The sequence below is a fragment of the Esox lucius genome, chromosome 7, assembly GCF_011004845.1.
Source record: "Esox lucius isolate fEsoLuc1 chromosome 7, fEsoLuc1.pri, whole genome shotgun sequence".
NCBI lineage: Eukaryota > Metazoa > Chordata > Actinopteri > Esociformes > Esocidae > Esox > Esox lucius.
In genome coordinates, this window is record NC_047575.1 from 25,065,605 (window position 1) to 25,081,259 (window position 15,655).

At 42.7% G+C, this 15,655-nt stretch overlaps 1 protein-coding gene across 1 annotated transcript in view; it reads right to left on the reverse strand.

Annotated features, from left to right (window-relative positions):
• Positions 1 to 627: 627 nt before the first annotated feature.
• fam222ba (family with sequence similarity 222 member Ba) overlaps positions 628 to 15,655 on the reverse strand; it is a 51,114-nt gene continuing 36,086 nt past the window's right edge. The window contains exons 3-4 of the mRNA XM_010905131.3: positions 11,995 to 12,119; positions 628 to 4,474 (exon numbers count right to left, since the gene is read on the reverse strand). Coding sequence (XP_010903433.2) covers positions 2,742 to 4,474; positions 11,995 to 12,076 — 1,815 coding nt within the window. The 5' untranslated portion in view covers positions 12,077 to 12,119 and the 3' untranslated portion in view covers positions 628 to 2,741. The remainder of the gene's footprint in view (positions 4,475 to 11,994; positions 12,120 to 15,655) is intronic.

The following is a 15,655-nucleotide window of genomic DNA, read 5'->3' on the forward strand; positions in this document are numbered from 1 at the left end:
TAAATGTGATTGCTTTCTAAATGTGACTCAAATCTGTGTATATGTCTATTTTATATTAGTGCTGTAAAACAGGGTTCAACTGCAAAATGAACTTCTCTCAGTTTGATTCTCTGTATAAAAGTTAAATAGGCACATAGACCCAATAATAAAAGGACAGTGTAGGGTTCTGGCCTCCAGAGGGCAGGATTCAACTCCCAAATGAAGACATTCACTGCACTGCTGTTGCGAGTGACAGTATTGATGCATATTATTCTTCCAGTGGTTTGATATACTGCTATGTCTATGTGCATTCAGTTGATTGTGAGTTATCCTATCCATGTTAAGCAAATTGTAGACCAATGTTAGGGATTTAAAGGAAATCCTTGAAATAATTTATTTCTAATGCAACACACTATATAAAAAAAAGGCAATATACTATTATAATCTTTTGATTACTATCGGAAGGATTCTTGTAGATGCGATAATATTTTATATCACCTTTCTTGATTATGAAGAACATCAATGTGTCAATTGGACAATCAGTGAGAAACAGATTTATTTTAATTAATATTTGGGAGTTCTAAACAACTAATCAAATAACAAAAACAGGCAATTGGGAAACAAGAAAACATGACATGAACACCATTCAAAGCATAAATTAGAATTTTATTTTATTATTACAATATTACAAAAAGAGTAGCACAACTCTCACACTCTCACCTCATCTGTCGTACAGCCACAGGGTTACATGTAAAAGAAAGGCTTTTTGGGCCTTCCTCCATTTCACAATTAAAGGAAACAAGCAGAAAAGTTTAAATAAAAAGCAAATCAAGTATTATAAATAAGTCACAACTGAAGCTTTGAAACATGGATTTTTGTTGTTACAGCCCAGTAACTACACGTAGCTTTAAAATATAATAAAAATATTAGTACATTTCCTGTTTTCATAATAAACAAAATCTCAAATAAAGGAATAGCTTTTTCTCAACAAAAACAGAATTAAAATAAATTAACATAAATTGCTGTTCCTCTGTATGTATCCTTTCAATCTTCATTCTCATAATCGTTTTGGATTTTCTTTAGAACCATGCTTCTTTTCAAAGAAAAGTCCAAGGAACAAATACTTAAGGCTTTTTAAGTGTGTTTTTTTTTTTTTAAGTGTCCACAACTCGCACGTACAGTACAGACACACACAGCATACATACAAAACGCACGCACGCACGCACACATGCACGCACGCCTATACTGAACCCACATCAGCAAGCATCATTCACACACAATCATTAACACTTTAGTTACAGTAGTATAGTAGGTAAGCCAGTGTACAGTAAAATAAACAATGCATTTGCCGTTTCACTTCAACTTAAAAGTCATATTTGTTTACCTCCAAGTGATCTTGCAAGTGATCAATTTGGTATTTTCAGCAGACTTCATATCATAATCAGTAGCAACTATACCAATGTAAGTTACACATAATGATTGAAAACTATCTTTTACATGGGATCAAAACACTAATTTGGCTCATAAAATAATAGTATATTAGTAACAATAATATCTCTTTCACTCCAGTAGTAAAGTTTAGTCCTACCAACAAGCCTACTACCTTCACTAAGATTTTGCCAAACAGGACATCACATCAGAACATCATCGCAACAATTCAAGTAATAGTTTCTGTGTTTACGATAAATCCTTGTAATGTATGTGACTTGCCCATTAAAGGCTTCAAACAGTATGAACAGATTTAATTTAATAATGTCTACAGAAAATGTTTTATAATAATCAACAATCATGCTGCCAACATCAATTGGCAATGGTGATAAAATGGTTTGTAACGGACACCTGAATTCATTGCAGCATTTTGAGCATTGGTTGGTCAGCACCCCCAGTCAGTACCCAAGTTAAGTTGCTCCCTGCAGGACCTAGATGTCTATACCAGTGGCTGGCAAACTTCTTATTGAGGACCCCCTGATGTTTCACAATATTGGTACAGCCTGAACTAATTATTCTGGGTTCACCAGTTACAGGTGTGATTACTAGTTGGTAAATCACCTAGGTGTGCTAGCTCAGGAATAAGACATACATGGACCAGGCAGGAGGTCCCAGATGAAAGGTCTGGCAGCCAGTGGTCTATACAGAACTGCTCTATACTCTGTACAAACATCAACCTGATAAGATCATTTGATGATAAAGAAATCAACTTTTAACAGTGACAGGAATCAAACAGTCCTATTTTACAAATAAAAGAAAACTGAAAAGAAAATCAGTCTCTTTGTACATGTGCATACAGTATCGCCGTCTCTTGTGGTGTCCAGTGACTGAAAATTTCAGTTTCATACAAATCATTTAAGTAATTATCCAAGGTGATTTCAGGAGGAAAAGATATGCAAGTTTGGGGTTTCAATATAAATTCTCCTACGGGTTGACCTCTGGCCATGTCGTTGTGGTTGGTGTTCATAAAAGAAGACTAAGGAATGACAGGCCAGGCACACCGATAAACAGGTAGAGTGAAAAATATGTAGGGAATGATGACAAGCACACACATTTTCTAGAGGGTGCCTCGTTACAGCACTACAGAATCAATTGATCACTTGCAAGTCAAAAAAAAAAAGAAAAACCAAAACACTGCTCTTTATAATATATTATCTTGTCCTCTTTTAATGTTAGCGGCATGTTTACTTATTTGTACTTCATGTTTTTGCTTTGTTAAGACTAATAGAAGTTATTTTTCTGATAACTGCTCTGTAGACAAGGCTGGCCGTAGCTTATCTGTACCCTGGGTGCTGGATGTGAGTGGTCCTGCCGTCCCCAGGGCCCACCTCGGGTCCCACCCTGTTCATGGGAGGCCGGTGCATCTTGCCCATCAGCCCCAGATTTTGATCTCGGAAGCAGGGCGTCTGGAAGTCCCCGCCCAAGTAATCTGCTGTTTGCATCAGACTAGTCTGGCCAGAGGACGAGGCCGCACCGGACCTGTAATGGCCACCCCCAGGGGCCCCACTGCAGTCTAGAGCAGTGGTGCCCGGGGGCCCCGCGTGGAAGGGCATGGCCAGGTCCTGAGACCCTGAACTGTCGCTGTTGGGCGTAGGCAGGATGCTGCTGTTCCACACCGCGTGGGGCTGGAAGTAGTGGCCTCCATTGGTGTAGTGGGCCAGCTGACCTCCGGCCATGCCGTTGTGGCTGCTGTTAATAGGTGGGGAGGGGGTGGGCTTCTCTACAGGAGGCTTCAGGGTGTAGGGCTGGCCCACACGCAGCTCTGGGGGGTAGCCCATGTGGGAGGGGTGCTTACAGGGGTGGACCCCGCTGTCCTGCTGCATCTGCTGCAGGTGAGCCAACTGGTGCTGATTCCAGCGCATCTGCTGCTGCTGTTGATGATGTTGTTGTTGTTGATGATGATGCTGCTGTTGTTGTTGTTGTTGTTGCTGCTGCTGCTGCTGTTTGATATCAGTGTGGTAAACAGGAATCCTGTTCATGGCAGCCATGTTGTTTTGGGGGTGAACAGGGGCAGCAGCATTGTTTGCGGGGCACATGATGCAGCTTGGGTGTGCAGGCAGGCCGGGAGGACAGACATTGGGGTGCGGCTGCGGGTGGCTGTGCATGGACAACCTGGAGCTGGCGTTGATGAGGAGGTTGCGGCTGATTGGGCTGGGATTGGCGATCTGGCCCTCACACATGGAGGTGGCTTCGGCTCCCTGGGCCCGGGCTTGGCAAAACTGGTTAATCTGGTGCACTATGCTGCTCAGGTCTGCCTGGCGGCTCTGGTTCAGGCTGGCGGACATGGATAGCGGAATGGTTGAGGTAGAGACGGTCACGTTAGGCGGCGCGTCCGTGTCAGGCAGCTTCCGGCCGCCCTGCAGGCTGGGTGGGACCTGCCCCTGCTGAAGAAGGTGCTGCTGCTGTTGGAGCAGGAGGGCGGGACCGGAGGGAGGCGGGGGGCGGGACAGAGTCTGTTGCCTGGGGAGACCCTGCTCGGGGCGGAGCTGCGGCTGGGGCATGGGGGGCGGGTGTCTGAGAACCTGCTGCCTGGGGGGAGCCTGCTGTAGAGTCTGAGGGTGAGCCTGGCCCCCAGGGTGAGGGGGCAGGCTCTGCTGGGGCATGCCCTGGCTCTGCCTTTGGGGAGGAGGGTGGTGGAGGTTTAAAGTGCTGGCCGAGGTTGCTGCATACGGTCCCCCAGGGCCAGGGGGGTTCATAATGACCTCGGAGGGGTGCAGGCGTGCTCTACTGCCACCAAAGTCTTTAATGATGCCCTTGATGATGGGCACCTTGATGATGGCAAGAAGGCCGGCTTTGGTGCTGGCCTGAGTTGGGGGGTAGGGGCTGTAGCGTTGGCCCGAGGTATCCAGCCCGTTGACTGTCCGGCGCACGTGGTTCCTCTGGGGGACTTTCACGCTGTTGGGGAAGATCTTAATGGTTAGGGGATTGTTGGCAACCTTCTTAGCATAAGCATCCAATTCCGCAGGGGTTGGATACTGAGCGGACCTCATCTTCTGTGTAGTGTCCCCTGAGATGATGAGAGAGAGAGAGAAAGAGATAGACACACAGAGAAACATGTTGCTCAGGTAAAAAGCAAAATATCAGGTTTCATGTAAAGAGCAAATGTGAGGAAATGTGCCTTAAGTGTCTCCTGAGATAAACATAACTTGATAGCAACAACATTCTCACAATCCTAATCTCAGGATTTCCCCTAACATGGAAAAAAGCAGTGTGCTCTCATTTCAGAAGTTCCAAATTTACCCGTTTTCTCTGCACAATGCATTAGTTTTGTTCAGAAGTCGTACAGTATACAGATTAAGGTGACATTTAGGATATGTAAAGAGAATTAGTATGATGACTAGGTGGATTCCCCCAGAAGCAACATATTTCTATCTCTTCCTTATCGGAAGCGATGTCGTTTAGGGGTTTAGGGCTGTCAGTCAGTTACAGTGAGATCCGTATCTTCTGGACACTGTGAGTTAAGCTTAGCTAGAAACAGAGACATAACTGTGTGTGAAATATGAATCAGAGCAACAATAAAGGGTTTGCTGCCCTGCCTGCGACTCACCCGGACTGAGGCAAAGTTTTCCCCTCTGTGTCAGAGAGGGGGGTAGAGAGGCAGAGAGAGAAAGGGCAGAAAGAAAGGTAGAGGCAGATAAAGATGCATTGGTAAAAAGGAGATGAGGGACAACATGACAGGGAGAGAGGGATGGGGAGAGACAGACAGAAAATTAGACAAAGAGAGAGCATGAGAGAGACAATCAGTGATCTCCAGAACACCGCTAAGCCCTCAGCCCTCTGACTGAGACAATTGTTAGGCTAGTGGCTATTTCAACAATGCTCCAGTGTGTGTGTCTGGGTGTGTGTGTGTGTGTGTGTTTGGTGGTGTGTGAGACGGATGTGTTGTCCATCCAGGTGATGTTGTTGTCTCAGTCGGTGTCGGTGGGAGTGTGTGTAAAGTGAGTGTCTTTTGTGATTGCATGTTTCAGCCTTACAGTATGACTCGATGAGACCCATTTGTTTGAGCAACTATAAAAGTCAATAGTAATGTGACACGAGAGGGGCCTGCCTCCAGCCATTGTGATCTGGGCAGAGGACAGGAGATGCTCTGTTTCTTCCCAAGTCTCACACACTGTTACCCTTGGCCAGCCAGCCTTACCAATAAGCATTCACAGGTCAAACGCCCCAGACTGCACCTTTTAGACTATATTGTGCAAAACTTTATGCTAGGGGCCTATAATTTGGCCCTATTAACAGAATATGGACAGGCAGTCCAGAGTAAGGATGACCTGTCGAAACACTGTTTGATAAAAGTGAACCCTCATCTTTTACCATCCCAACCAAGCATTCCATGTGGATGTTTCTCTCCATCTTTTACTCCTGAGTGCCCCAGGCAGGATGCACGTTAGGCCACTCCTGGCCTACATGATGACATTATAAACGTTCATTACTCTGATTTGATTTGTTACAGATGATCTCATCTCTGGTGCATTGAATTTGTAAAACACACCTTGTGAATTCCCGCAAACTTAATCTAGGATGGCAGTTTTAGACTGAATATATGTAGTGACTGATAAAGCAGAGGAATAAAATGTTGGGTGAGTGATCAGGCAACTGTGCAGGGCACTATGCAAGAGCTGAGCTGTGAGGACTGGCACAGCAATGGCACAAGGAGTCATGCCAACGGGCTAATTAATCCTCTCTTTATTAGCGAAAAGGAGACAAAGGGTGGCAATGACAGGGGCCGGGATGGGGTGGCACTGAATCTGATGGGTGTGTGAGTGTGTGAGAGAGCGTGTATGTGACTGGTTGTGTTGGGTAACTAACTGCTCTGCCTGCTGATGCCAGGCTCATTAATGCAAGGGTTTGAGCCAAGCATTTCAGCTCAACACTCTCAATCACTGGCTGCTGAATTCCTGCTGCTGACTTAAAGTGGCTACATGTCGAATCTCTGGATTGTAATATAGAAAATTATGTCTTAACTCTCTCACACAAACTCAAGTGTACTAGAGCCCAAGTTGACGTTTGAGTTATTAGTCTGGTTAACCAGCAGCTAGGTATCATGCTAAATCAAGAAAAACAGAAAAACACATTCCAGGAAATGGCTTATGTAATTACATCCAGGCAGTGTGCGTGAGCGTCTCATTGTCCATGTGTTCTTCTCTTAAGTACCAATCTATTAGTTGCTACAGCTCTGCTGGCTACTATGTTGTTAAGCAATTACTTAAAATGTGTGCGAATCGGTGGCATTAGGCGTATCTTGACGACAGACGCACAATTGGAGCTGTGACATTTTTTCTTTGCCAATTAGAAGCTGCGCAACAACAGTGCTTACACGACTGGCCTATGCTCATTGGTTTATTAGGTCAATTGAAAAGAGTACATAGGTACTACGGGTGTGCCAATCTCGTCATATGTCAGCATTGTCACAATTTATACATGTTATTGGAAAACCCAGAAGTGTGCTTTAAATACGTTTCAAATTCTGGTTAAGCATAGGGGGGAGTGGGGTAATATGAGCCAGTGGGTAAGTGGACCCACCCCCTGTATCTAGACAGCTGTACAGTTTTTGCTATGTGACCATTCATTCAGGAGGAAGCATGATTTCCATCTGGCAGTGACGAAGAAAGGCACATGGGAAAAGTGTTAAAAAAATAAATATTATCCCCCAAAAAAGATTGTCAAAGTAAATGTTTTCAACTCAGATAAAATGACTGTTAAATCAAAGCAAATGTATCCATATCTAAAAATATATATAATACATGTTGCTGAATTACCACTGTATAAAAACATGTACATTGTTTTGCAAAAGATTAGCTCTCAATTGCTAAGCTAGGCACTTTTTTCCAAAGTGGTGGCTGTGGAGCAAGATGAGCCAAAGGCTTGGGAAGAAGGTCAACCAGTGGTTCACTTTGCCCCACCATGAGATAAGTTTCTGGTGTATCAAATATTATTTCAATGTAAAACTGCATACTGTACCTGACAAGTTTTTTCTTATTTTAATTATTGTTGAAAAGCTATCATGACACAAAATATTTATACATCTGTGGTGTTTATCTTCCATTGCATAATGTAATGTTTGGAATGAGAGAAAGCATTATTAAATTACATTTGAATAATAAATCAAACTTATTTTGAAATTGTGTTCAGGTTTTTATTTAAACAAAAACATTTACCAGGCAAGCCTAGTTTGGCCGGCCCGCGATTAAAAGGGATGAATGATGTGACCCTCCCTGGACTCAAACTGGGGTCTCCTATGTGACAGACTGTGTCTTTAACCACTATGCCACTAAGCTTTACATGTGCAGTGATGTGGTGTCGGTATACTTTTGCATTGTTAACCCAATTAGTCGCAAGTCCATTGATCTTGAAACTAGTTCTCTACATTAGCTAACATCCAAACCAACAACAACAAGGTCACTACACTACATTCAACATGTCAAGTTAGAAATAGTTTACTGTAGATGGCTAGCTAATGAAAATAATTACTCCAATCACACCATGGCTGGTTTGTTGCTTAAGAAAACAATGACAGTTGAATAGCCAACCACTACACTAAGTAAACTACTATGAAATCTAAAGCAATGGTTGAATCTCAATTCACACACTATGTACTACAAGTATGTACTTTGCAGATGATGGTGAAGTACGCACTGTTTTGTATATAGTAAGCTAGTATGCCAGTATTGGGACCGATTGGGACATACTACCTTGTCAGAAAATTGTGTCTCGACATAGAATATTTTGTCATGCATTAAAATCACACCAAATTTGAATATTTAGCTAGACACCATTGAGCATTGTGTTAAATGGACTAATGTTTCTCATTAAGTTTACTTCCACCACAAATAGCATCTATGAACTGTATGGCTTTTGCCACTGGCCGTTTTAACAGCTTATTAGCCAGTAATAGGCTTACTAGTGTCCACTTGCTACTTGGAATAGTCATAAAAATTGAGCTAGTGAGACGGAAGATGAAATTTAAACTGTCAAAGCTATTTCATTTCATGGCACAACAACATATGTTTTTCTTTCATTTGTGAATGACATTGATACAATAACTATCAATATAGGTGATGATAACTGACTCGTCACGTTAAAAGATGAGAGAATCATGGAAACCCCTCCTCTTTCACTGCCCAAGGGGTTGTGGTTTATATTACTCCAAAAGGCATGCATGGATGCGTACTTCGAAAATCCACCAGAAATAGTCCCAACATAACCCACCCAGTAAGAGACATTTGCTATTCTTGGCCAGCTCCGCTTACGCAGTCCAGCCAAAAAATATATATAATTGGTCAATTTACGGCTTAACTTTAACTTTATTGGGATCAACTCACCCCTACCCTCACACAAGTTGAGCCACTTTTTTTAAGAACTCATATATTCAGGCCCTTTGTAATAGGTGCATTATTGTCAATTTACCTGACAGGGAACATCCTGAAAAAAAGGGCAGATGTTTTATTTCTGTCTCTTTCCTCCTTGACTGTGGGACAACTGAAGACAAGTGTCACCTCAGGATGTGTATAGAGAAGAGAGTACAAAGGAGAGAAAGTATGTAAACTGAGTTTAGAAAACTCCATGGACTCATCTCTGCAGTCCCAAGCAGTAAGGGACTGGACCAGTCTCCAGTCCAAACCTAAGTGCAAATCAACATTTTATTACCTAAAAATGATTCAATGGTCTGATCAAAATCCAATTACTAGGTCTGAATGTCAAAAGCTACGTCTGGGGAAGACACCGTACCGCACATCACCTGGCTAATACCATCCCCACTGTGAAACATGATGGTGGGTGCATCATGCTATGAAGATGCTTTTCAGTGGCAGGAACTGGGTGTCTGGTCAGGATTGATTGAAGGATGAATGGATAAAAATAGAGAGGTCCTATCCACAGCGACCTCAGACTGGGGCAAAGATTCAACTTTCTGCATGATAACGAACCAAAGCACACAGCCAAGACAATTCTGTTGAGGCCATGGGACAAGTCTATCAATGACTGAGTTACACAGAAAAAACCTGGACTTAACCCCATTGAACATCTGTGGGGACACCTAAAGATTGTAGATCACAGATGCTCCCCATCCAATCTGACGGATCTTGAGAGGATACAGGAATAAATGGAAGAAACTGCCCAAATCCAGGAGTGCAAAGCTGGTAAATACTCAAGAAGCTCAATGATGTAATTGCCAAAGGTGCTCCATCAAAGTACTGATTAATAGATCAGTCAGATATAATATGTAATAGTACCTTGCATAAGTGTCTTTTACATCACAACAACCTGGCATTTTAACAGGGGTGTGTAGACTTTTTATATCCACTGTAACACTGTGCATATTGTAAGTATTTTTACTACTGTACTTTAATACTGTACACACTGTAACACTGTACATATTTTACAATATCACAATTTTGAAATATAATTCAAAAGTAGTCAATGATCCTGGGAGGAAATAAATATATATATAAAAACAAAGGTTTGGCTGCTGTGATGTGTGTCACAAAAAACAGTAGTAGGTGACTGACATGAAAGGCATGATATTTTGAGGAAATTATGAATTGGAGCTTTTTTAGAACCAAGCGTCATCCTCTGAACTCAGTCACATAACTTCCTTTCAGAGGAGAGGGAACAATACAACATGGCGGACGTTGGCACTTAGCGAGACACCCCCCCCCCCCCTCAGCACTGTACTGTGCTCCTAGGGGTACGCTGATTACAGTGATTCTGAAATTACATTCTTGATGAGCCATACAGAAGCAGAGAGACACAGAGCGTTTTATAACATAAAACTGCTGCAGAACTAGGTCAGACTGGGGCTGAGAGAGAGATTGCTCCGAGTACGAGGGGACCTTTTCTGAAAAATCTAAAAAAGCTGTTAGAACGGGTATGCCCTGGGCTGGTTGGGTCCTATCAATAATGTACATGAGAATGTAATCTAAAAGTGGCCTGAATAGGTTTAGATAAGATTACCACAGGAGAATGCACCAGTTCTAACAGATGAAAAACTAGGAAAGATATGTTGTACAATTTGTGCACAAAATGTGTGTACTGTAACCATTGCAATACTACATCCTAAAAATCTACCACAATCAATCAAATAACAGCAAATAATGTACAAATGTAAGTGAGTAAATTAACTAACATGCAATTACCCATAAGGTGTGGTCTTGTTTCTCATCCTAACATCTTGGGGGGCATGGGCTGGGGTGATACATTTCAGGGCTTCCCAACCTAGTAGGTTCAACACCAACACTGGTGCCAGCATGTCATGGGGACGTGCAGGACCTTCCTTCATTATAGTTCTTTGAATAGGAAAACCCAGTCAGCCCCAAAGTAGATAGATTAGCCTTGTTTGCTTGTTGTTGTGTGTTCTGTTTCGGGAAAACTGCCGTTTCTGTTACAAATGTTTAGTGGAATTAGGTCTATTTTTGGTCTGTTGGTGGACTAACAACTTCGTATTTCAACTTGGTCAAAGGCCTTCTCTGCAACCAGAAATGTGATAGCAAGAGCCACCTATTATAACCTCTGTGATCATATTACTGACATGCATAAAACTGAAGAACGAGTTTCTGTTAGGGAAAAGGCGCTCAACCCAAACTAACTAGTTTGGGCTACAAGCTGTGACTGTTAGCCGGAGTTTTTGCTAATGCATTGTTTTTGTTACAGTGTTGAGGAGGAATTGGTCTTTTAGACCCTACATCTTAAAAACGAGACTGCATGAGAAAAGAAACTCCTACCGACTATAACATTTGGTCGTGGGTCTTTTTTTTATGTTACATGGCAGTTTTGCTTCCAGTGGTCATGTGGCCCTTGTTAAGATCAATAGCATCTTGAACTCAAGAAGTACAAGAAGATTGGTGGACTCTGCCAGGGGACTGTCTTGTCCCAAGCTAACATCGAAATTCACAAAGAACTTGTTCAATGACCACAGCACAGGTTTTCATTACTAGGGTTAGCGAATAGTGTGGCGAAACAACATGGTGCTGCTCATCACTAACCTGAAACCTATTGCTAAACTTAACATCTGACCCCTATAACCACTACAGATGTTTATGCCTAAACCCAACGCGAGGCCTGTAAAAGCCTTTTCTAGTCAGGACTTAGGAAGGTAAGGAAGATGCGTGCACGCACAAACACACACACCAGTTTATTTGGTACCCTGCCCATTGACAAAAACCTATCACTCCAACATAGTGAGGCTTTGGCTCGCCATATAAAGCAGGCAGATACAATTTCAGGAAATGTTCGATTGAACAGTAAAACAACTGACCTAAGCAACTAGAAATGGCTGCCCTCCTGGGCATTTTGCCCCCAAATAAATCTTTGGATTTATACTGATATTCAGTAGCTGAGCTATGACCTTCAAGGGTAAAGGATTTAAAGAAATCAGACTGTCTGTGAAATAGATTATCTATAATTCAGGTGAGGTTACCGCTAACCATGGCAGCACCTAGCAGCTCAGTTCTGATGTGGGGCGAGCAGGCAGCAGGATTTAAACAGCCTGGTGTGTGTGTGTGTGTGTGTGTGTGTAGAATAGATGACACTTACATTTCTGAAGTCCAGTGTTCATCTGCGTGTGGGAGAGAAGCTGTAGGGAGAGGTCACCTGGCCTTGGTAGACAGGCCAGCATTTCACAGAGACTCTAATGAAACATGGGACACTTGCTCCTCACACTGGAGAGAGAAAAAGAGAGAGGGGGAGAGGGAGATAGAGAGAGAAAGAGAGAGGGGGAGAGAGATAGAGATAAAAACTCAGGCATAATTACAAGTCTACATGAAGATACTATAGTATTAGATTATAGCTGCATAGGGCTGCTTACAGAACTTTCAGTTCCCTGGGGGGTGTGTGTTGTGTGTGGTGGGGAGGGAGGGAGGTTTCAATTCAGGTATGGACACATAAGTAACCTTACAATTAGAAAGTGTTTCACACCTGAAGCACCAGGTAAAGGTGAAAAACCTTAAATTGAAACATCAAAGGGTTGAATCTGCCCTGAGGCCTTGGTAGGTTTAAATTACTCTCCCACACTGGATGACCTTGTTGCTACCTGTGCACTTCCTCTGCAAGACCTTGGCATGAATGGTGTGTGTCTGTGTGTAGTGTACACCACTGAATGAACACTGCTGAAAGCAGTAGTATGACCATGGCACATCAATACTACTGTCCCCAACCAGGTCTCAACAAGCTATTGTACAACATAAGTACATTTAGGGTACATTAAAACAAAGGCGTCCAAATCAAACTGTATGTGTGTGAGTATACTATAAAAGTATATATTCTAAATAAAAGTTACTGTAATCATGATGCTATGTGTTAAAGGTTTCCACACAGTATCATAGTGGTACATAACTAACAGCAGCAGCAGCAAAGTGATCAGCTTTAATTGCAGTCTGCTTCACTTACAGAATTCAAAACATCACAGATGCTTGCTTAATCAGCAATAACAGTCGGGGAGCAAATGAAGTTGACAGAGGGCACTGCCCTGTGCCCGTGCCCTTCTCCTTTGCGGCTGCGTGCCATCAGAACAAACTCTAGAGCACAGACCAACTCACAAGACGATGTTATGAGGGAGGCAATTATCCACAAACAACCTTGGCATAGCCGTCTGCCGGAGGGGAACGGCTTAAAAGCACCTGTCCCCCATAGAGTGGGGAGAAAGGAGGGAGGGGAAAGCAGAGGTGTGGGATGAACTCCATTTAAAAACACAGGTGCTGAAAAAGGTCAGAATGACAGCTTATGTAAATCCACCCAACGTGGGTGAGAAAACAAGCCTTAAGGAAGTTGGCAGTTACACAGCGAGAGACAAACCTGAGAGTAAGCTGACAGGCTTTGCAGAATAGCTCGGGAAGAATAGACAACAGCAAAGGGAAATCTGGAGAATCTGGGGTATCTTGTCCGGTCTAGTTGTTCCAACCTCCTAGTAAATCAAGAGCCAATCAACACAGAGCATGTGGTGTCAACCGAAAGTCTATGTTGATCCCACTTTTTTTAATCATAGGTCTTGTTTTTTGTAAGGCCCAACTGGGAAAAAATTTAACAACTGCATTATTGTCACTAATTTGGATATTTCTGCACCTGAGCGTACTTGCCAACGCTGGTGGCTTATCAGGACTCACTATTTTTTTTCCTGCACATTTTCTGCTAGAAGCACTGGGAAAATATATCATAGATATTTTATTAAATCAATTTAGCATAGGTAGCCTAAAAACGATGGATTCAATTAATTGAGAATTACACTGATACTGTTCAAAACCAGTTTGTGAACCACTGGTCTAGGCTGAAAGGGAAGACAGACCGACGGCCTCCGAAATTAGTCAACTGTTCAGACCGGTGTCTCCAAAGAAAATGTAGAGTTAATTGCTTGATTATAAAAATCTTGCTTAACCAAGAGCCTAACAACCCCCCCCCAAAAAAACACTAAATGGGTTCAGCCCTACAATCAACACAGACCAGAATGCTCGAACACACACGCACACATTTCTATCCTCCTCCCCTACAGTGCCCCTGAATGTCAGAAAACTGGGGAGCGCTGCACAAAAGGTCAGACTATGGTAATGCTCCAGCTGACACCGAGTTCAATAGTGATAGAGACAACCATCAAGAGATGAAACCCTGACATCCAGCCTGTCTGCTACCCGGTACCCTGGCACATGCATGTATCTGACAGTCCGGCTATGAAATCAGAGAATGCACTGTGTTGGTGTGTGTCCTCTGCTACTCCAACAGATTCCTAATTGTTCACATGGTATAGAGCTGGTATATACTGGTGTAGGCACCTGCATATCCAGCTGATTTACTGGCTTTGCCTTGGATGTAGTATGTGGAGAAGAAATAATGTAAAACCTCTGGGCCTGTTTATGGGGTTACTGCTTAGCTACTGGAAATGAACCATGCTTCTAACAGTGAACACAGACAAAGATCTTGCATCACGGGATTGCTGACCAATTGAATCTCTCCAGACTTACATGTATAATTTTCTTCTAATCATTGGGACAGCATCTTTTTAAAAGTGAAGACAATGCTGCACGTAAAGTCTGATGCATACCCAATTTCACTAACACATTCAAGGCATGTGTTGTGTCAAACTGCTTGAATAAAGCTGACTTATATCCTTCCTCCATTTGCCAGGTATGTTAGAAAGACAGAACAAGTGGAGAGTGGAGTGGGTGGGAGGGGCCATTTAGAAATGACACCAGGCAACTGTAATCAGGCCTCTGATTTCTTTGGTCAAAATCTCAGAATGTCAGGGCAATTTGCATTGGTTACATATTTAAGAGGAAGTGTAGGAAATACATGCAGAGAAAAACAATCAGACGCTTTAGGGAGTTGAAGAGACCAGGGTTCAGTTGTAGTGTGGCCTATGTTAGGGAAAACAAGAGCATGTATGTGTCTGTGTGTTTGTGCCCTTTAAAATAAGCATCAAAACAAGCAGCTCATTAGAAAAGATGCTTCATAAATATGCCTCAGTGCTATAAAAAACAAAGTAAGAATAAAACCCTATTTGGTTGGTTGTGAGTATTAACCATTAGTCTATAGCAGTCTTTTCCAATTAAAGGCAAAAGCAATTAAGAGCCTCTGTTGTTACAATGTTTGTGATAATGGCTGAGGGAGAAGGAGAGGAGAAAGCGGAGCGGGCTGTGTGTTGCTGTTATTTAATTGCATGTTTACCCTGAGGTTATTGGGTACGCAAAAGGAAAAGTCTTGTTGGGAAAAATGCATTGTATTCCTAGTGTGTGTGTGTGTGTGTGTGTGTGTGTGTGCGCGCGCGCGCACATTCTCCCAGGGACGTGGAATGAAAATTACTTTTCTTCTGCAAGCAAGGCGAGCGAGGAGAGCTGAATGCCAGGGTAAAAAAAAAAAATAGACAAAGGGAAAAGAAAACTGAAAATAAAAGAATAGCTGTTTACCCTTGAATTTTGAACTGGAGCTTTTGAAAGAGACAAAAAAAAAACACTTGCCTACTCGTGTGAGCTACTCAGAACTGACTGTTCACATCAGCGTGGCCTTCATTAGACCATCTGTGTTATACAAGCAGTAGAGTCAGATCAGGAAATGCTGAAAGAGCCATGCGTGTTCAACATTCTCACACAAATAAAGATCCTGATGACAGTAGCAGATCCTAACGTGTTAAGGTTCGTGTGGCATTTTTCTTTTTCTACCAGACACGCCACACCAGCCCTCACCAATGCCTAAAGTTTTTTAAAACGAAGCA